This window comes from Dama dama, chromosome 33, assembly GCF_033118175.1.
Source record: "Dama dama isolate Ldn47 chromosome 33, ASM3311817v1, whole genome shotgun sequence".
NCBI lineage: Eukaryota > Metazoa > Chordata > Mammalia > Artiodactyla > Cervidae > Dama > Dama dama.
The window spans coordinates 36,809,510-36,832,988 of record NC_083713.1 but is presented as its reverse complement, the minus strand read 5'-3'; the positions used below and the strand labels follow the sequence as shown (position 1 = coordinate 36,832,988).

The following is a 23,479-nucleotide window of genomic DNA, read 5'->3' as shown; positions in this document are numbered from 1 at the left end:
ACAAATCCATTGATCTCCTGAGAAAAGTTAGGTTTTTGAATAATAAGTGACGTTTGTAGCTTTATTTTTAAAAAGAGTGTCTGGATGACTTCTGAAATGCAGCAGGCCTGTGGATTCTTTGTTTTTGTGCTTTTTTAAAAAAGTGGTCCTTGAAGATGGGGAGCTGGGGGAGTACTTGTAACTACACTAAGTTTGCCAAACCACTTCTCTTGTAACTCTCAGTTTTCATGTACTCATGGCATTTTGCGTCAACGTGTTACATTTAATCTTAGAACAAGGATAGATGTTTTGGTATGAGTTGTATAAGATACATAATACATTTCATTTTAACTTTGGATAATCCATCAGGAAAGAGATAGTTGTGGCAATTTAAAAGTTAAAACAAAAAAAGGGAATAACAGGAGACGGGGAGAGATAAATTAGGAGGTTGGGATTTACATATATGTACTACTGTGTATAAATAGATAAACAACAAGGACCTTCTGTATAGAACAGGGAACTATCAATACATTCAGTATCTTGTAACACCTTATAATGAAAAAGAATCTGAAAGAGACTATGCTACTGCTAAGTCACTTCAGTCGTGTCTGACTCTGTGCGACCCCATCCCTGGGATTCTCCAGGCAAGAACACTGGAGTGGGTTGCCATTTCCTTCTCCAATGCGTAAAAGTGAAAAGTGAAAGTGAAGTTGCTCAGTCGTGTCTGACTCTTCATGACCCCATGGACTGAAGCCTACCAGGCTCCTCCGTCCATGGGATTTTCCAGGCAAGAGTACTGGAGTGGGGTGCCATTGCCTTCTCTGGAAAGAGACTATACACACACACACACACACACACACACACACACATATATGTGTATATATATATATACATACACATATAAATGAACTTCCCTGGTGACTCAGAAGGTAAAGAATCTTCCTGCAATGCGGGAGACCTAAATTTGATCCCTGGATTCCGGAAAATCCCTGGAGAAGGGAATGGGCCCCTACTCTAGTATACTTGCCTGGAGAATTCCATGGACAGAGAACCCAGGCAGGCTACAGTCCTTGGGGTCACAAAGACTCAGACAGAACTGAGTGACTTTGACTTTGACTTTCACTTTAAGGACTTTTCAGGTGGTGCTAGGGGTAAAGAATGCTCCTGCCAAAGCAGGTGATGTAAGAGGTGTGGATTGATCCTTGGGTTGGGAAGATCCCCTGGAGGAGAAAATGGCAACCCACTCCAGTACTCTTGCCTGGAGAATCCCATGCACAGAGGAACCTGGCAGGCTATAGTCCATGAGGTCGAAAAGAGCTGGGCACAACTGAAGTGACTTAGCATGCATGCATAACTGAATCACTTTGCTATACACCTGAAACTAACACAGCATTGTAGATTAACTATATTTCAATTAAAAACTCAAAACTAAAAAAGATAAGTTAAATGAATACTCAGTTCTAAGTACAATGAAGCCAGTCCTTCATTCTGTGTATGGGTTCTGACTGCGGAACTGTCAAGGATAAAGGGAATCTATGTGGAGCAAGCACACAGAGGGGCTGTCATATTTACTTGACCATGTTTATCGTTTTGCCAACAGATGCTGGAAGTCTGAGACAATACATGGATGTTGCCTGATTGGATTGACCTTGATTCCTTCTCTAATCTGTTCCCAGATAAGGACTTACTGAAATGACAAGTTGAATAGAAAAGCTTATTAATACTTCTACAGTCCAGAGTTGCATCTTTATGGATAGTAAATGAGTAATTTTCCTACCTCTTGGAGCAAAATAGAATTTCATAGGGCTGTGAAGAGAGGGAGGGGTTGCAATTGGACTTCTCTATGTGGCTTTGCCTTAGAAGTGTATAATGTGGCAAGGATTGCTACAGCCCAGACTATACCTTTTATCTTCTTTTACTCATCATTGTATACTCGATGCCCAGCATGCTCAGTACCAAGTACATGATATGTCATTGTGCTCTCCATATGTTTGGAGACTCTTCATTATGATGAAATCAAGGTGTAAGAATGATAGATCACATCTGATTTATTTGTTAAAATCATATTAACTATGATATATTATTCATTAATTAAATTATGTGAAGACTCTTCAGGAAACCTGATAAATAAAGCTAATCAGTTGATCAATTTTAATGAAAATCTGCTGTGTCTGAAGTACCTATGCCTCAAATGGGTCCTCCATGTCAAGTGTCAACTCTTCTATGTTTTTATAGCATCTGGGTCAAGTGCTATCTGTTATTGTCCAATGACTTTACTTCACTTTGCAGAGAAAATATAGCCATTGCACTGTTTTCTACAAAATATTGCAGGTGGATTCTTTACCCACTGAACTATCAGGGAAGCCTTGTTTTCTACAAACTTTCATAGAAATACACCAAAAATGTCCTCATTCTCTCTTATCAAAGGCCAGAGATTAATTTCCTCACCTGTCTCTGGACTCCACTTTACCCAGAGTGGAGGGACATCCACTCCTTTATGTCTTCAACCATGGTCTCCACATTTCTTCCATTAGCATTCAACCATTCTCAAATGTTTATCAGCTTTCAAAAGCTAATTTAAACCTCTATCAATCTCTTCCAGGATTATCCACCTCTTTCCTCCACTCATCAGTCAAACCTATTGAAAATAGTCTCTTTTTATTTACTTACCTCCTGTGCAAACCTAAATTTACTTCAGTCTTGCTTCTACCACCACCACTCCACTGAAACTGTTCTGACTAAGCTAATGCTCATCCTTGCTTTGCTAAGCTCATTGATTTAGGGAAGGTCTTGTTTTACTCTGAAGTGCTTGACACAGACGAGCACTCCCTTTTCTTGAGATCCTCTCCTCCTCTGCGTGCCATGAGTCCATACTCTCAAGGGTGTCCTTCTCCTTCTGTCCGCCCTTGGTCTCCTTTACAGGTTCATTTTCTCTTTCCATTTCTCATGTTGGCGTTCTGCCCAATTTTACTCTAGGCTCATTCTTTACTCCCCTTGCCCACCCTCACTTTCCCCACACTGCTCTCTCATCCATTTCCACAAACTTAGTAACCACGTATTCCATAAATGAATAACTTCCTGATGATTATCTTCAACTCAAACTAGTCCTCCAACATCCAGGTCCAAAAGTTTGTCACTCCAGGACAGCTCCTCTTGGATATATGTCATCAGTACCTCAAACTAAATATTCAAAACAAAATTCATCACCTCTCCAAAAACATTCTCTCCACTGTGGGTCCCATCTTTCAATAAAAAGCATCAGTATGAATCCATTTGACCAAGTTAAACATCCAAACAGCATCAATCTCTCCCTTATATTTATGAGTCTTAAGGTTGATGTAGTCATCATTAGGAAACATTTCTTAACCCCCTATTCCAGAAGAGGAGCCCTGCTAATATGCTTTCATGAATCTCTATTTTCCCTATCTTAATACTTTATCCCACTGTGTTGTAACTGTCTGTTTACAAGTTTGCATTCCCCACTGACCTGTAATCTCCTGAGAACAGTACCATCTCTAATGCAATATCTCTTCATTTTTAGGATGTATTTTCTAGCAAAGTGCCTGGTTTAATGTAATAGGTGCTTAATAAATATGTACTGGATGAAACTTTTTGGCACCAAATGCAAAGAGAAACTAAATAAATAGAAGACATAGCATCTGCTCTGAAAAGCTACTCCAAAGCTTATCTGGTAATAGATTGAAAGTACAGATTCCCTAGCCCAATATAAGACTTATTAAAGTGGAATTTTGGAGGAGGGCCTGAGAACCTGTATTTATAATAAACTTCTCTGAATAATTTCATCATGGGGCAAGTTTGCAGAACTGCACTATAAAAGAATTTTCATTGGTTTTGAGAGTTAAAAGCATGTAAATACATATAACATATATAGACACATGAACATTGTACCTATTTTGTAAGTACTGAGTGAAGTGATAAAGTTTTGTAAGCAGTACAAAAATTGGTATCTAGCAGGAATATGAGAAGGATAGTAACAGAGTGGAAATTTGTTAAAAAAGAGAAACTGACCTTTATTTTGCAGTCATGCAATTATTTTCCCCTGATTCAAATGGCTAAAAGTTATCAAGATTATTTTATGCAAATCAGAGATTGTGTTCTCTTTTGAGAACAAATGAGAATTACACATTTATGGTGATTTCCATTAAAACAAAGACTTACAGATTTGAAACTAGTCCTGCTTTAAAATTTCCCTCACTGAAGGTTGAAATGAGCCAAACTCAGACATACAATCTGTTATTCTTTAAAGTATTTCATTATTAGACACAAGGTTAAAACAACAATAAAAACCCCCAAAACTTCAAAACGAAACTAAATTTGCAGTTTCATTATTACAATGCTTGTCCTGTCCTGAGCTCCTGAATGGATTCTGATTTTCCCCATTGCCTTATTTTCACCTGTATGTAGGCCATTGAACTGGCAGCCAAACTAATTCCAAAGCAGTCAGTCTCCTAACTTGTCACCAAAGCTGTCCAAGGACAATCACAGGTTTGAGTGCTAAAGTCCCTTTTTGTCCTTAGATTCCATCAACTTCAACCCCACAACGTTTCATAGTAAATCAAAAGGTAACAGAGAACCGCAGGAAGAGTCTCAGGGCAATTATACACTTGGGTATCTCCCTCGAGATTAAAAATGGTCATCTTTGAGCTGTGAACTATTTTTGAACCAATATCACGAATACAGGATGGAGGAGATCTGCCTTGATAGCAGTTGAAAATGGAAAGAGCCTCCAAATTTCAGGGCTCTCATACGTGGCAACAGTGTGATGTAGCTGTTAAAACAAAAAAGCTAGCATGATAGTCACCCTCTGCTTTGAACTGGAGTTATATCCGGAACTCATCTCCAGTTCGGGATGTTAAAAAAAAAAAAAAAAAACAGGCCTTCTTATTCCGGAGGGAGAGTGTACTAAAAATCTTCAGTTTCCTTCCAATTTTAAGCTTCTGTGTTTTTATAAGGGTGATTGGGGAAGACAGGATTAATTCGTCTTATATAACTCCTCTGCTTTATGCCAGGTTCTTACTGCAAATAATAATTAACTTTCATATGATCAGGCTTGACAAAGAATAGGTTGATTAATATAATCATAAGCTATGCAATAAGCTATATATCACTGTTCCCCTTGCTGGTGTGGGGAAGCTGTCTTGCTTCCTCTAGTTTCACAAGAGTCCAGGATTTCTTAAGACAACAGCATGTGGAGACAGTACCTTGGTCGGTGCGGCCATCATGAAGGGTGGAAATGGGGAGGCCTGGGCCTGTGCACGGGATGAAAACAAAAATGTGGCTTAGTTTTAAAATAACATTTAGCTTTCAGTAAGAATTGCTAGTCGTATTTATGATTACTGTCAAGCTCAATCACCTCTTTTACTTATACAACTACTTTTTTTTCTCCCATAAAGAAGTAAACATCCCCTTTTAAGTTACATTCAAACAATACATGAGACCAGAGCCCAGTCAAAGAATAGACATAAGAGAAGAGTTGCCTGTATATATTTCCAAGAATGATCCTAAAGAGTCAGTATTTAATTACACAAATGGGCCCCAGAAGCTGCAGTGATAAATGGCCTTCTGGGAAGATACGCTGTATGGGCCAGTTTCAGCTGTGTCTTTAACTTCACCAGTACTCAGACTGTATTTTCAATCTTGCGTCTTAGTTCAATGTTCAGTTTATTTTGGTAGGTAGAACTCAGCAACTTTTTTTCTTTCACTTAATTGCTATCAGTTCAGTTCAGTTCGGTTCAGTCTCTCAGTTGTGTCCGGCTCTTTGAGACCCCAGGAATCTCAGCACGCCAGGCCTCCTTGTCCATCACTAACTCCTGGAGTTTGCTCGCTATAGGCAGAAATAAATTTACATAGAAAACATTTCCCGTTCAATATGCTGTGACAGGACACATTCCCTACAAAACAGACCTAGAAGGAGTTTTGTGCACCAAAAGCTCTTCTGGGGTGCTGTATTAGGATCCCAGCTAATGTGGGGGAAGAGAAAAAAAGGTGGGGGGCTAAGGGAAAGTGGGGCGGGGTGCAGTCACAACAGAGACCTCAGCCAACCTCACTGGGAACTCTGGAGCTGGCTGGCCTTCAGAGTTGTCTTGAATGGAGCCAACTAGTTTGCCTTTTATCTCCCAGAATGGAGTGATTCTTGATTTTGGCCTGAGAGAAGAGTGCTCTCTGGCTTGGGTGCAGGCGGCCCAGCTGTAAGCTTTTAGCCACCAGCTCTCTCAGCAGCTGGAGAAATGAGGACCCAGTCCTGAAGGTAGGAGGTCTGAGTGGCAAACCAGTGTCCACCATATATTTCGACATGGAATTCAGGTTCTCTGTGCAGAAATTGGCCTTTTTTTTTTTTTTATCTTAATTCCCCAACAGGGATCTAATTTTTGCTCTCCTGCAGTGAGGTAGAAGCATGGAGTCCTAGTCACTGGACCACCAGGGAAGTCCAAAAAGTGGTCATTTTAACAATATCTGTAAATATTAAAAAAAACTATTATTTCCTTGAAATATAGAATAAATAATACCTGGAGATATGTTTGTAAAGTTATTAGAAACCCTGGATGTGAGTAGTTCCTTCTTCTGCCTTGTTCCTGACATCTTTCGGCCTTCAGAGAACGTGATTCTGACTTACGTCTCAGTGTGGTGTGCTATAAGTGTTAAAAGTGGCAGGCCCCATGGGCGAAGCCGGAGGCTGTCTAGTTACACCCATATTTGTATGGGTAATTGTGATTCTGGGGTCTTAGTCCCATCTTCCAGGTAAACTTTATAGGCAATAAAGCTAATAGTTTGATTTCCTGCCTGACTCCTCAATCTGACCTGAGAGCGAGGAGAAAAGATATCATTTATTAGGCTCCCTCAAAACCCAGCAGTACTTATTGTGTGGAGTCTAAATTTTATAGAATTTAATCTCAGAGATTTTAATTTTGATTCGATTTTCTTCAACATTATTAAAAGGTACAAATGCATATTGTATGTAAGGCGTACATGTATGCATATAGCATGCAAGGCAATGAGACATGAATCTGAATTTCTAAACTTCAGTTAAACAGCACCCACCTTATGGAATGTTCCTAGGTGTGCAGTTCCAGTAGGGATAACTAGCATATATCTTTTGCCCAAACTATGAGACAAACTAATGGCAGACTGCCCTTGACACAAGTGGCCTGAGGGTGTGATCCTAGTGGCAGAAGTATTCTTTGCACTGCTTTTGTTCTGTTAGCATCATCAATATGATTTTACCTACTTCAATCCTATTATCTGGGATTTACTCACCATCTCTCTCAGAGAGTTTGAAGTTACATAATGAAGCTTTACTCTGAGTCCTAAAGGGGAAGATTTCAAGGTTTTTCCTATGATGGTGCAGTGACTCATTTTACTGGAGCTTCAAAAACACCAGACGATGTGATGCTTCCCACACAGTATATTTTTTGCTAAATGGGAAATTACCATACTGCCGAGGAAGAGTGAGTGTGGAAAAGTCAGGCGATTCAAGTTCCAGAAAGGAGTCTTTCACCAACTTTTCATGAGAGATTAGTATTTGATTCCTTACTCTTCAGGGGGCACTTAGGCTCAAGCAGATCTTAGGAAGACACTAAAAAGTTGTATAGTGCTTTCAAAAAGCATTAAAGCACTGTACAAATGCAGAATACATAAACTATAAATGTGTTTATATGAGTAGGGTCACTGATGTCTTTATCAGTAAATGTATCAGCATAAAGGGCTTCCCTGGTGGCTCAGAAATAAAGAATCTGTCTGTCAATGCAGGAGATGCAGGTTCAATCCCTGGGTCGGGAAGATCACATGAAGGGGGAATTGGCAACCCACTCTAGTATTCTTGTCTGGAAAACCCATGGACAGAGGAGCCTGGTGTGCTGTAGTCCATGGGTTGCATAGAGACAGACACAACTTAGCAACTGAACAACAACAACAACAAATATCAGCATAAAAATGAGGTTTGGGGTACGCTTTGCAAAAGGCAGCAATGTTTTGATCTTCCCTAGTTACCTATGTTCATTCCACAAACATTCTACGTCTATCATGCACTAACCATTCTTTTTTGGCCTTATGAATATAAAGATGAAAGGAAAGTTTATTCTGCCTCCAGGAGAGAAAATAGACAACCAGATGATTCAGGACAGTTATTTCAATGATACCCTGTGCCTGGCATGTAAGCTTCAATATATGCTGCACGAATACGTAGTTTGGGATGAAAAATGTTGCACATAAATTGAGAGGGACATTTAACGTATACCTTGAAATGCTGTAACCACTCTCAGCACATAGGGTTATGAACAACAATCTTTTGACTTTACAGAGATGCCACAGATGAAACCTTTTGTGAAAGTGTTATATTAAAGTGGTATCTTGTGCCATCTTAAAGGGGGCATTTGAATTAAAATGCTTACTCATTTTCACATAGTCAAAGAGCTGAGGTGAGGTTCTGGGTCCAGATGATTGGACTGAAGAAGCGGTGTGTCAGGTAACCTTTCTTTTGGCAAGTAAAGGAAACCTCAGGGTCCTCTACACTGAGCAGGGATAGAAATCAGTCAGAGATTCTGTTTATATTCTGAGCTGCCCACCCAAATACAGGCAGTTGACACCAGAAACAGAAGAATGGCATATGTTTTGTAACAACTCCCTTTTGTTTTCTGTCCACCCTCAACTCACAGGGAAACTCAGGGATTAATAGTGGTGGGGGGAGGGGTGTCAGAACAGAGAATGGAGGGGCAGGTATGTTTCAGATCAGTTTTCCAAAATCCCCATAATGACTAGCAAAGACCTAACATATCTCAATGATTTACTGGTTGCCTAACCCAGCTTTACTATGCGTTCAAGATACAGATGACAGGTTATGCATAAAATAAAATAATATGGATAGAAATTATTTGTTAAATGGACATATAACCTAAACAACCAGGAAACATCTAGTATATTTTATGAGCTGTTTTTTTTTTTCAATACTTGAATGAATTACTTATCATGCTTCTCAAATTTAGGAAGGACATACTAGGTGACAAAAGCTTATTTTCTATACCCATAGAAGCTATAGTTCAAAGAATTGCTGGCCTCCAAGACAAAGAGCTCACATTTCTTTCCCTGACTATAGGAGACTGTCATTTCTCCAAGCAACTGGGGCTGAAGTCCAGGAACCATTTTATCAGAGGATGCTTCTTTTTATGATATTGCCCTCACAATACAACGTCATGGTGCCGTGGCACATGGTGGGTATAAGGTTGGGATTTATAGCCAAGGAACTTTTACTCCCATCTGGCTCTGATGCTCACCAGCAGTGTGAACCTTTTACAAAAGGTCTGTTTCCTCAACTGCAAAAAATGGAGATAATAATACCTTCCTATCCTCCTTACATTTTTTTCCCGTAAGCATTAGATAAGATAAGGCAGATAAGGTCCTCACATATAACAGGTGCTCGATAACCTGTAGCTAAGGACTGATCAGATAATGGTGACGAGGACAAGGAAAGGGGCAGAGAAGGGTAGAGCGTGTGTTGGGTCCGTTACCTACCGTAGCAGACGAGTGCGTAGTACTTGGCATAGTCGCTGAAACTTGCTGTGTAATATTGGCACCTTTGTTTCCTTAGATGGCAAGTAATGCACTTCTTGCTTGGAGAATGGCTTCCAATGCTAATTCTAGAGGGAAATGAAAATAAAACTAAAAGCTGAAATTTTGAGATTGTATTTATCAAAATGTACTACTCTGTGCAAAATGACTGATTTACATACTAACATCAAGCTCACTATTTTTCTGTTGCCAATATCATTTAAAGTAAGGGAGAATCACAGTATTTTGCTTTATCTGATCTTCAATCCATCTTTGCCTGAATAGGCACAGACGTTGAGGGAGAAGCCCTCGGCGGTTTTCTGGCGGTGGGAAAAATATCTAGCACCTCAAATGGGAGCGAGGTAGTCACTTCTCATAGCTATCAATCTCTTACTTTACAAAGTGGTTGAGAATGCATAGTTCTTTCACGTCCCATGTACCATCTCTCTCCCATCTGCTCAAAGCAAGTCATGTTAAAAGAAATCACACATTATAGGAATAAATACAATGCCTGGTATACAGTACTAACTTAATGAATGTGTATTACATGAATTTTCTCAATTACTTCCTATAATGTGTGCTCCCATGGCAAAACAGACAATAAAGATTTGACAGTATCACCAAGAAAGGGGTCTCTTGTCCTTATCATATATCTAGAAGGGGAAATTAGCAATAGGCCATTTGGGAAAAAAGCCAAACAAACATGGTTCTCAGTAGATCTCATGCCTTTCATTTTATTTGGCAGGAAACCTGGGTTCCTGGAACCTCTTCTCGGAAATGCCCCCTCCAAAGGGCCTTAACAAGCCAACCTGTACCTACCACGCTGGGCCAACTCTCTGGGTAATTGACTTTAACATACAACTTCCCAGACCTTACCCCAAACCCTCAGAGTCTCATTTGGGGAGAACCAGGTGGTTTTATGTCAGGATGCAACCAGAGGTGGAGTCTTGATGTGGCTGGTAAGTTTACCTGTGGCCACTGCAGTGTTCCTTCTACTGCTGCCCCTGACTTTGCCTTGAGCATAGTAGAGGGTGATCAGAGTCATTGCTATCATCAGAAGGGGATTCTTCTCAACATATGAAAAGCTATGATCCAGAAGGGAACAGAGGAATGCAGCAGAAGGAAAAATTTATTTTCTCAGTGCAGTTAGTAGTATTCACATTTATATTTTGGTGTGATCTTGGAAAACATTAGGTAGGCAGTTAACAATAAGGGGTCAAGTTCAGCATACCCAGGTATAAATCCTGGCCCAACAACATCATTGACTGCATAGAGTTGTTGTTGTGATTAAATGAAATTACATATATAAAGCAGATAAAAATGTGCAAGGCCTATAGCAGACCACTAACCCATGGAAGCTATTGTTTTCACTTCCACATCCAGAAGGGACTGTTAAGGGCACCATTCCAATCACCAAGGGGGCCATAAACTAAAACACTAATATATGAAGAGAGATGAATTCCTTCTAATCATAATAGTCTCAAAGCAAGTCATGTTAAAAGAAATCACACATTACAGGAATAAACACAATGCATGGTATACAGTAGTAACTTGATAAATGTGTGTTACATGAATTTTCTCAATTACCTCTAAATTTAGTTAAAATGTTTAATGCCATGTTTATATCAGTATTAAAATTTCTTAATTTTTCTTTTTGAAAACATTTGGTTAGCTGGTATGTTAGGGGGCATATATTCTTATAGTGATATACACATTCTCTGAATATTTTAATTCATAAATTAATTCTATTACATTTCAGCCTTTAAAAAATATTTTATGTATTCTGAGAACTCTGATTGATTTTTATTCAAATTTCAACATATAAAAATATTAGAGTGAATTGACATAAATTACCTATAGATATTTCTTCTTCCAGGGTAGCCTTCAAATTCATTGCTAGAATAAAACCTGAAAATATATTCAGAAGTTATCAGATAATTATTGATGGCTAAATGGTGATAGAATTGTTAATATAGTATTAATATAGTAAACAATATAGTCCAACTTTAATGGAATAAAGCAATTAATTGGCATTTATGTACACAAATTGCTGCTGTTCATACTTCTGCTTTTTATGTATATGCATAAAATGCATATACATATGCATATGTATACTCTGACTTATACATATATAAAATATATTTGCACAAATGTATTTATAAATTATAGGAGAAATATTAAATTATGTTGAGTACCCTTTTTTGGTTAAGCTAAGATGTTTGATTAATATCACCTCTCTCCTTTCCATAATTAACAGTTTACTGATTTCTTTGTGCTATACTATTTAATTTTGTCTATGATTTTGAACACGTTTAGAATTTATTTTACAGAAGCACTGACAGTAGATCACTTTTTTAAAAATCAGGAAACTCATCTACCCAAGGATACCACACAAAGGGGCATGTTAATTTACCCAGAAGCAAAACAGGTCACAAGAGAGCATGCTTGTTACTTAAGTATCTCGGTCCCAGTTCTAACCTGTCTTAACAAAGTGGGAAATCCAATTTAATGGGCATGATTTTCTCCTCTGTGAGTTCATCTGAATATAACTAAATAACTGACATTTAATTTTTAGGAAGAGCACAATAAAGTGTTAAAAGTTTTAGGTTTGGTTTCTTATTTTTAATTCTCAGAACTTTTAATTCACCCAAGTACTTGTATATCCTCACTGAAATAATGACCTTGTTATTCCCAGTAAAAGGCCCCAGCGTACATGTTCATTGCGTCTGAATCGTTGGGACCCCATGGACTGTAGCTGCCGGGCTCTCTGTCCATGGGATTTTCTAGGTGAGCATACTGAAGTGGGTTGCTATTTTCTCTTCCAGGGGATTTTCCCAGCCCATGGATAGAACTTGTGTCTTCTGAATTGGCAGGTCGATTCTTTACCACTGAGACACCTGGGAAAACCCCCAGTAAAAGGAAAAGGCAACAGAATACACCTGATTCCTACTATTAACTTTACCTTCAAAACCAGCATCCTTCTAAATGTCTTTACTGACTTCACATGACTCCAAACATCACTATACTTGCTTTTCCCACATCATCTCAAACTACCTGTGAATAAACTACTCAGATTTTTCCAATCTGCCTCCTACAGTTTTTTTGTTGTTATGTCAAAAGTTTCACAATTGTCTTTGTCTCTAACACTTAGAACAGAGTCCACATTCCCTCTTTCCCTTCCCTTTTCCCTCACAGCCACTGACTTACCTTTTCAGCCTCTGTCTCTCTTCACTGTCTGTCTACCTGTCCTCTCATTCATTTAACTATTTTGTTCCAGTCACTATCTCATGTTCCAAAGATGCAAAAAAAAAAGGAGATATAGTTCTCTCTCAGAGTCTGCATTTCATTGCCACTATTCTAGTTCAGGCTTCTGTCACCTCAGGCCTAGATTATGACCATACCAGGGTCTTCCTGCCTTCAGTTTCCCCTACCTCCTAAATATATTATTCCTGAAATCTCCCATTAGGTTTTATCTTGTCACTCATCTTACACGGGCAGTTTTAATGGCTGCTCCATGTAATGGCTAAACTCCTTTGCTGACAGTTCACAGAATTCCATGGATTGGCAATAGGTTTCTAAAAAAATTTCATCCAGTGAAGCTGGATTAATTATCTTCTTCTCTTGCTCTTAGAATTCAAGCTAATGGCAGGGTAGTTACAAGAGAGTGCTCTAGATTTGGACTTTATTAGAAGTAAAGGGGGAAAAAAACTACACATTCTTGAGTAGAGGTGTTTAATCAAAAATGCTCATTTTAAGATGGTTTATTTAGATAATGCACAGGATGGACTGAAAAGGAAAGACCTAGAAGAAAGAAGCCCCATGTTGAGGTTAATAATAAGAATCTGAGATTTGATATATTTTAGGTTTAAATCCTAGTTCTACCACTAACTATGTAGCCTTGCCCAAGTTAATTAAATTTCTAAGTATCAGCTTTCTCATCTGTAAAACTGGGATTATCATTTCTACTTTATATTATGTGGTACACAGCAATCACTTAATAAATAATAGCTATTACAGATAACATTCTCAAACTTATACAACAGTGAATCACTTCAAGAATGTTTCTTATCAAGGGGCTGCCCTCATGGACTTCTGAATCTAGCTTACTGCTTCAAGTGCTAGACGGAAAATTTGCTTTTAGGACCAGTTACTATTCTAAAACTTTTATACTTTTAATGTAATTATATACCAACTATCAGAAGAGAAATAACCACCTACTAAATGTTCTTTCCAAAATAAGAAATTGTGTTGACTAGTTATTAAAGAATGTGTAATTTTAATGAAACCACAACTGTCTGAACTACATTTTAGAATAAGTAATAAAAATGCTCTTAACTGAAAGCAGTGGTGCTGTAGATTTCATCCGTCCATCAGTGCCAATTAAAACCTGAATGGTGCATCAAGCTTCATGCAATACTTACAGTGAATCCTGTGTTACTCTGAATATATTTATGGCCTCCCACTTGCCACTTGTAATTTGAATAGCATTTTCCTATAAAAAGACAAACATTATGTTGTGTGAAGCTGAGCGTTATTTGAGCAACCTCAAGTGAATGATCTTTCAGGAGATAAATCTTGGAAGGAACATACCACAGTGTCTTTGATATAGTGAATATGTTTGTAGCCATCCTTGTCGCTAAATATTTTGTAGTATGAAATGGTATCATGGCTGAAGACTGGTGTTGAAACAAAGAACTGAAAGAAATGAACAGAGGTTATGTTCAGGAGACAAACCAAACTAAAATGATTGATTTTTTAAAAGCCATGTGTAGTTACAATTATCAGGACCAGAAAGTCTTGCCTCCCCTACCTTCCGGCACTCACACCCTAGATCCCATCCTTTCAAATGGACAGCTTTTCTGGTGCTTCTAACAGACACTTATACATTCCAACTACTGCATAATTGCTACTACATATCCTTGGGTTCATATTGCTTAGTTTGAATTTCTGTATTCTGAGATTACGTGGTTTGACATAGTTAAAAAAATTCACAAATGAATGTTGATGTTTAACCAAGTCAAACTTCAAAATGTTATATTTGACCAAAATGTGACTCTTCTGAAGGTCGATAGCCTCTTTTATTTCTTGATTTGTTTGATGTCAAGCACCTGATGCTGATGATGCAATAAAGGCATTTTAGAGATTAAAATATCACGAACTGCTAGTCACAGCTTTTAATGGCAGAAAGGGACTTCTGGACTTGAGAGAAAAATGCAACCAATGATAAGACAATGAAAGGTGTACTCCTTGAGCTTAGGGAGCAGACCAAACATCACTGTTCACCTCTGACCTCTTCCCAGGGCCCATGTTCACCACCTGTAGGGAACTGCTTAAGGACCTGAGGAGTTTCTGCCACAGGTCTAGTGTGTCCTGAACAGAGCAAGTTATAACTCAGCATCCTGAAAGGTACAGATAATTAAAGTCCTGCAAATGTCCTGACATCAGATTTTAAGCTAGTAGTTTCTCCCATCAGAAAAAGAGACTCATTGTACATTTGTTGACTTCCTTTTTTATCCTGGTCATTGGGTGGAGGAAGGATGGTAATGTGGTGAAGGGGCTCCATGAGGAAAGAGCTATTCTACATCATACAGAGTAGATATTCCTGCAAGTTATTCCAAACTAGATTTCTTAGCAGGAGTGCCTCCGCATGACAGTGTTAAAACATTCAGATCCTTTACAATTGTCCAAGCAACAACAATCAAAAGACTACCAGTATCTTTCAGCTACAGACACCTAACTTGCTGACACTCACATTGTCAGGACACACTTTACAGCAAAATGAGAACAAGGGAAGTAGTTGTAGGTATTTTTAATGATGGTCCTATGTGTAATTTGACATGATGTTTTTAAATAAAAGTCATGATTATGATTGAATGATATTAAAGTGTAACTTTTTGATGTGGTATCTGTGGGGTCTAACTAGTGTCCCCCAAATTCTTTTCCACCTAACCCAGAAGATAACTGTTATGGACTGAATGTTTCTGTTCCCCCAAATTCATATATTGAAACTCAACCCCTATTAAGACGGTATTTGGTATCAAGAGGTGGGGGCCTTGGGAGGTAACTAGGATTCGATGAGGTCATAAGGGTACAGCTCCCACGAATGGGATCAGCCCACTTAACGAGAATCACCAGAGTGTCTTCCTGCTGCTCTGCTCTCCACCATGGAGGATACAACAACAAGTTGACAGAAGAGAGCTCTCACCAGAACCTGACTATGCTGGCATCCTCACCTCAGACTTCCAGCCTCTAGAACTGTGAGAAATGACTTTCTGTTGTTTATAAGCCACTCAGTGTAGGATACATTGTTATAACAGCTCAAACAGAGTAGGATAATGACCTATTTGAAAAATAGCATTTTCACAGGTGTAATGAGGTTAAGAACTGAGATGTGATCATAGTGGATCCAAGTTGGCCCTAGAGCCAATGACTGGTGTCCTCATGAGAAGAGATGAGGCTGCAAAGAGACGCAGGGGAGTAGGTCATGTGAAGATGAAATCAGGGGTTGGAGCTGGTGGAGCTCCAGCCAAGAAAGTCCAAGGATTGCCAGGAGACCAGAAGCTGGAAGAAGTCAGAAAGGATTTTTCCCTGGAGACATCTAAGTATGGCCCCACCAACCCCTTTACATTGGACTTCCAGCCTCCAGAATGATGAAAGAATGAATTTTTGTAGTCTTAAGCCAAGTTTGTGGTAATTTTTTACAGACACCCTAGGAAACTAATATGGTGTGCTTATCTCTTTGTCATAAAATTGATGTTTTTAATAAAATAAAAAATGGAATAATGAGAAACTGCTGTCTCCTTACATGATCCTCTTATTAGGTCCACTAATCATAAGACCAGTCAGTCCTGGTAGGATTCTGTGTACAGACTCAGTGAGATTGAAAGCCAGAAGGCCCCTGAATAGGAAATTCTGATTTGCAATTTTGTGGAAGGAATTTCATTAGTAGTGGCCTGAAAAGTCATTCTTTCATTTTAGAATGAGGCTTCACCTTCTCAGCCAAGTGATTCCTTATTAGTAAACACTTTACAGTGTCCCCCTCTCCCCATCAAGATGAAAGATACAAATTGGCTCCACATTGTCTCAATCATTGTAACGGAACTGGGGTCACAAATACTCTAAGGAACCTTAGTGAAAAAAATACTCTCTTTACATCTGCAGCAAGTTAAGGAACTCTAAAAACGGTTTAGTTCCAGATTAAAATAGGAAATTTCATTTTTATTGAAAATAGAAAGTAAGAGGGCAGAACATTATGTTTCAAGATATTAGAATCAGGCAAACAGGAAGAATATTTTTGTTAGGCAAAGACTGTTATCTTCTCCCCTTTAATTGCACACATCCAAGACAGATGCTTTAGATGAACAGGTAACTTGGGTGAGGTAAAGAGAGTGTAAAATATTTCCGCATTCACTCTGCCAGAGTGAGATCCATAATGCATCCTGAGTTAAGTGCTCTGGCAGCAAGTCACGCCTGGGCCCTAGATAACCACATGTCACTAGGTGGTCCTCAGTTTAACAAGACATCCTCACAGCTCCCTTTATCATGCTTAGATGTGCTGATAAACTCCTCATCTCTACTTACAAAGTCATTTAAAATATTTTTCGTGGAAGGTAAGATGATTTAACACCAGTTAATTTTTTGCCACAGATGGTAAATAACCTGCTTATGGAAGGCTGATGCCTAAACTGAGTCCACATTTAGTCAAAGGCACAGACTTCCAAGCATCAAGTAGAGCATCCATTTATCTGAGACATAGGATTTCACCAACCACTCAAATGTGAGTGGTGTATGGCTTAATTATTTTTAAGTGATTTAAATGTGGCTTTGTAGTCTAAGCATTATGTGTTTAGTATTTGTTCTTCACATTTTAGTGATTAAATACTATTAATAGAGTCTTTGATAAAATCTTCTTATTTTGTCTGCTCTCCACAGGACAAAAAAAAAAAAATATTATTTGAAGTGAATTTGTTGTTATTTTTCTGATAAAATACCAAAGAAGAAATTAGAGAATTTCCCCCAAATTAAGACACAATATCTCATGCAGAAGAAAAGGAAGTGACAAAGTTCTCAAGGAAGTATTTGCTAGTTCTCTGCCTGAATTAATAGGTTAACTGCCATTTAGTCTCTTTTCTAGTCCATAGGTGATCTCTGAAGGCCTTTTTCATTTTAAACCTCTTGGACAAATATTAAAGGAAAAACTGGTCTAAAATTGCTCTTTAAATTTATATTAATATGACTAGCCTATACACTTTATCTAAAACCCTCATAAATATTATTTGAACAGATGTCCGAAAGACAAATACTTCTAGGTTATTTCTGGGTAATGTTATTAAGCCACTGGTTTGATTATGGGTCAAAGGAAGCTATGCAGCACATTATGACATATGAGTTTTGACTATATAAAGTCACGACTCCAAAAGGTTTGTCAGGACTTATAAAATCTAATGAATGGCCCCCTTGAAAATAGTTGCCTTGGGGAAGTGTGAACTTACTCTTGAAAACTGTCACTTCAAAAAATTTTCTGCAATTCTTTAAATATTCAGAAAATTAATGACTATTGGATACATTTGGAGGGATTGAGATTAGTACACAGGAAAACTAATTTTTCCCAAAAGAATTCTAAAGCTATAAATACTATAATGATCTAGTGTAAAATCATATTTTGCAGATACATATTTCATTTATCCACTAGATTTATTTTCGCATGATTTTGATTTAATGTAGAGACCTCATTCTCCCTCAAAGGGCATGTATATGCTTTTACTAAGGGTATTTAAAACAATGTTCTAAAACTTTAGAAGGCAATTCATTAATTCATTCAGCTATTGTTTGCTGGGATTACAAGATTGGTGCTATACAGACTATAAAAATTTCCAAGATACAATTGTCCTCAACATGCTTATAAACAGATTTCAAAAGATGTATTTTAAAGTATTTCAGAGTGTTCTGAATGGTTCCAGTATTTTCAGAATAAATGTGTATGGATTCCTAAGATCACATCTTTGATAAGATTGCTTATCTTGGTTGCGTATCATGGTTTATCTATTTGTAAAATCACATCATTCATATTACTTTATAGAAACTAGATAAATCAATATCATGGAGAACACAACTAAAGACATTTTCAAGTATTCTTTCTTCTCTCATTCTTTACAGGAAATCTCTATAATGACAGTGAACTCGTAAATTAAATTTTTCCCTTTTCTCAAGTTTTCAAATGCTGATCTAGGAATTATCTTTCTGGAAGGCAAGCTTCTGGTTGACCTAGAATCCAAAAAATTTAGAAAATCCTGTTCTTTCACTGACTTCTTCCCTTTTTTCCTGTTACTTATACAATGTTAAACAGTGAAATAAAATAGGATTTTCTTTTTCTTTTCCCCTGAATTACACACTTATCCTTGTTACCTTGTTAGGTGGTGCTAGTGGTAAAGAACTTGCCTGCCAATGCAGAAGACATAAGAGATGCTGATTTGATCCCTGGGTTGGAAGGATCCCCTGGAGGAGGGCAGGGCAACCCACTCCAGCATTCTTGCCTGTAAAATTCCATGGGCAGAGGAGCCTGGTGGGCTACAGTCCATAGGGTCACAAAGAGTTGGACTTAACTGAAGCGACTTAGCCTGCACCCATGTACATTTACTTGCATAAAAAAATGAAGTAATAACTATTCTCTATTTAGGGGCTTCCCTGGTGGCACAGACAGTAAGAATCTGCCTGCAATGTGGGAGACTGGGGTTCAATTCCTGGGTCAGGAGGATCCCCTGGAGAAGGAAATGTCTCCACTCCAGTATTCTTGCCTGGAGAAGTCCATGGACAGAGGAGCCTGATGGGCTACAGTCCACGGGGTTGCAACAAGTCGGACAAGACTGAGCGACTAACACAACAAAATTCTCTAGTTATTGAATAGAACTGAAGTACCTTTAACTGAAGATAGAAAGTAAATATAAGTAAGCTAAAATTACTGGGTCCAGGAAAGTATACAAAAAATAATTTTCAATACCTGAAGATGTTTACTTCACTCTCCATCTTAATTTAAATTTTGCAAGACTTATGATCTCAGAATTTACTTTTGACTTCTTTATTGTCCCTTGTCTTGGGTTAATGTATTAAACTAGTTAAGAGTTTCTTTTTTCTTTGCATGTGTCCAAATCTCAGAAGTAGCTTTTCTTTTTTGTACCCAAATGTTAGTTGAATTCAACCACATATTTGTGGTAAATGGTAGCATCCATACAATATTCGCTTATTATTTGTCTTAGTTTGTATTCTTCATATAAGATATAAGATACAATTGATGTTTTCCTAAAACATGATTTAGTTTTACACAAAAATCCTTATAAATCATTGAACAAATCTATCCAAAATAATCCAGATATATATGATTACAAACTGTAACAAAACATACACTCCCCTAACTGATACCACTTTACCTAAAAACTAGAATAAGTATGGGTATGTATGAAATTAATCTACTCATTTATTTATACAAAATATATTGAGAAGTAGGTTGTCTCTAAACCAAGGATACCAAATGTAATTATTTTCCCTGGATTCAAATGGCTAAAAGTTATCAAGATTATTTTAAGCAATTCAGGGATTGTGTTCCCTTTTGAAAAATGATATTTATTACATTTTTAAAGAAGCAATATTAATTATACATATCAAAGAATTGGTTGAAAAAGTTAAGAACAGACATGAGGTATATGATTGATTCTCAATAGAATTCTAGATATGGACATTAAAATTGTCTGGCACAAAATTGCTGAAGGGATCACTACCGTTGTGTTTTTTACCTTGTTATTTTTCTATAAAATGCCAGTTTGGATACATTTCAAATAGTCCTTTAATAGCTGAGAATTTCATTAAAAGATAAGGAAAAGATAGCAATCATACTCCACCAGCCCATCCAGTTCTGCTTTCTTCTATATGCTCCTGAGTCTAAGAGAAAAAAAAAAAGATCAAATGAAACATAGTATTAAGAGGACAGTTTTTCCTAAATATAATCTGGACATTTGAACAAGTTAAGCTGCCTGGTCAGAGTGAACTACTGTTAGTCAACCAACTACACACTTGAGTTGAAGATGACTATATTCAAGATATTATACAACATCACTATTGCCTACATACGGATGATCTGAGAGCTGCATCTTATTGCAAATCATTCATAATTCTGGTTAAATTTTCCATAAGTCAGTGACTGGAATTAAGAAAATATCTGTGGAGACCTACCACAAACCAAACTGTTGTCATGTAGGTAAAAAGGTATTTCCCAGTGGAGTTTAGGTTAATTTTTTTTTCTTTTCTCAATCTTATAAAGTACCTAGAAATCTTAAAATTTGCACTGAATCTTATTTTTGGTATGTAGTTGAGGATAGTACAATAAATCCTTTATTGAACAAATAATAAGCCTAAAAATGAATAAATTTTATAAACAGTTAAATGAAAAATATTCTAGATGGAATAAATAGCATAGAGATGAGGCTAGCTTAGAAAACCACAGGTGGCTTAGTATGGCTGAGTGGGGGCTGGCTGTGGGAAAGAATTAGAAAATAAGGGAGAATGTAGGGGCATCAGCAAAATCTTGGAGAAAACTTTATGCCACAACCAGGAAATTTGGATTTTTCCTGTGGATGATAAATCCTTTGAAAGTTTTCAAATCACAATTTGAAAAATATAATTGTGAATATGATACAGAGAATAGATAAGAAGTGGGTAACATAGTGGGAGGCTTCCCTGGAGGCTCAGCAGTAAAAAATCTGCCTGCAATGCAGGAGATGTAGATTTGATCCCTGGGTCAGTAAGATCCCCTGGAGAAGGAAATGGCAACCCGCTCCAGTGTTCTTGCCTGGAGAATCCTATGGACAGATGAGCCTGGCGGGTTACAGTCTTTGGAATCGCAAAAAAATTCAGACATGACTTAGTGACTAAATAACGACATTGTAATGTTTGGAAAAAAGATGCTGAAGACCCATATCTAGGTAGTGGTAGTGATGGTGGAGTAGAGCAGATGTAGCCAGAGATACACAAAAGTTCAAATCCTCAGAATGAATTTGTGGGGCAAGTGGTAATTGAAACTTTCCTGTATTAGATAAAAATCACCTAGGAGAGTAACACAGTGTTGGGATAGAGACTGGGATAATTAGCAATCATTTATTTCCTGGTTTTGCTAGGACTTGAGGTAGGCTACATTTCCCAGGCCCCCATCCACCTGGATGTGGTCATGTGTAAGTTCTAACCCATAGCTTTTGAGCAAAAGTAACTTGTGCTACTTCTATATCAAACCTATAAAACCCTTTCATACATATCCTCCATTCTATTTTCACTCCATAGCTAGATGTTGATGACCAGGTTTGAATAACCTTGGAGTATCCTTAGAAGTTACTGGATGAAGACAGTAGAGATGTTATCAAACTGGGTTCCTGAATGACCCTGTGGAGCAGAGCACCCATCCCTCACCCTCACTGTTTCCCACTTACCCGGACTCACTACTAGATTGTTACATGAATGTGCAAGCCTATTGTATTAACCCGCTGAACTTTTGGAAGGGTTTTACTGTTGTTATTGTTACAGCAGATAGCCTATCTTGCAAATGCATTAACTTGGAGAATAATAAGATTTCTAGAAAAGTCAGAAGAGGAAGAGCTAGAAAGAAACAGTAAACTAGAAAGAGAACCATGAGAGAGTATATAGTCATAAAAAGCAAAGGAATAATAAATTTTAAAAGCATAGTTTGGATTTTCTCTTATAGGGATAGGCTGGTGTTTCAGAAAAAAACAAGATAAGACTTAATAGAGTGAAATGTTTTTATTCATGATTTCTAGCTATTATATAAAATTAACTTTAATTCTCTTGCAGAGAATAACATTATGAAGGATGTTCCTCCTCCAAACTACAAATTTATTAATACAGTTATATTACAAGTAATTATTGCCAGTTTCCTTTGCTTCTTTATTTTGGGTATGACTCCCAACATGAATAAAGTATTGCCAAGTCTCTTAACCTTAAATGTTGTTTGTTTTCAAAACTAAACACACACACACACATCAGTCATAAGTGTGGTTACTGGAAAAATTCATCTCTGTTGTTCTTAAATCTGAAAAATATGTTCCATGTACTTACCAGACTATTTCGAAACTGCAGTTGTTTTGAAATTTTAAGGTTATTCAAACCTGGTATTCTAAACTTAATCACTGATTTTGGCCATAAAACTAAAGTTTATATTCCAGGGAATTCCACGTCTCATTGAATGAGCATCCTATACGTTCTGTCAGTTTGGATTAAGTTGTCTCAGATTTGATAAATTAGAAATTCAAATTCCAAAGCAATTATAGTTTTAAATGCCTAGTTTTAAAAGCTAAAAATTTTATCTAAGTGACCAGTCTTATAAACTAATATAATTAAATCAATAATTCCTAGTATTGAGATTCAGTGAAGACATTAACAATATATTCACCCAATTGTTTCTATTTAACTAGAAAAATTAAATTTATTCTATCTTTTCTTTTTGCCTATGACACTGCATTAATGCCAAAAATCTTCCTGCTTTGTATATCAAAACATAAATAAGATAAAAATAAACTTCTAGCATATTCCATCAAAATTAGTCAAGCTTCTTACAGACACAGTAGTGATTTAAAAATATTTTTAGTCTGAGTAATGTTGACTATTATAGTCCTGATATATTTCCAAACAGATTCATATGACTTTTTTCTTGCAAAACATAATGTCCTAATTTCTAGATGGAATTTAGTGTTTAACTTTGATTGCTCTGTGCTTTTTTTCTTACTTTATAAAATAGGTTTATTCTATATTTGGTTTAATGAAACATTTCTTCATAATTAGATGTCTCATGAAATGTACCCATCAAATTTCCTATTTAAAGAAAACATTTTGTGTTTCTTAGTCTCTAATATGAGTACTTATGAACAGGCCTATTTTGAAGCTT

General features: G+C 37.3%; 1 protein-coding gene across 1 annotated transcript in view; it reads right to left on the bottom strand.

The window, feature by feature from the left end:
- The window catches only part of FAP (fibroblast activation protein alpha), a 73,847-nt gene that overhangs the window by 18,856 nt on the left and 31,512 nt on the right, over positions 1-23,479 (bottom strand). The window contains exons 12-17 of the mRNA XM_061135031.1: positions 20,428-20,472; positions 14,131-14,235; positions 13,962-14,032; positions 11,395-11,448; positions 9,505-9,629; positions 5,202-5,249 (exon numbers count right to left, since the gene is read on the bottom strand). Coding sequence (XP_060991014.1) covers positions 5,202-5,249; positions 9,505-9,629; positions 11,395-11,448; positions 13,962-14,032; positions 14,131-14,235; positions 20,428-20,472 — 448 coding nt within the window. The remainder of the gene's footprint in view (positions 1-5,201; positions 5,250-9,504; positions 9,630-11,394; positions 11,449-13,961; positions 14,033-14,130; positions 14,236-20,427; positions 20,473-23,479) is intronic.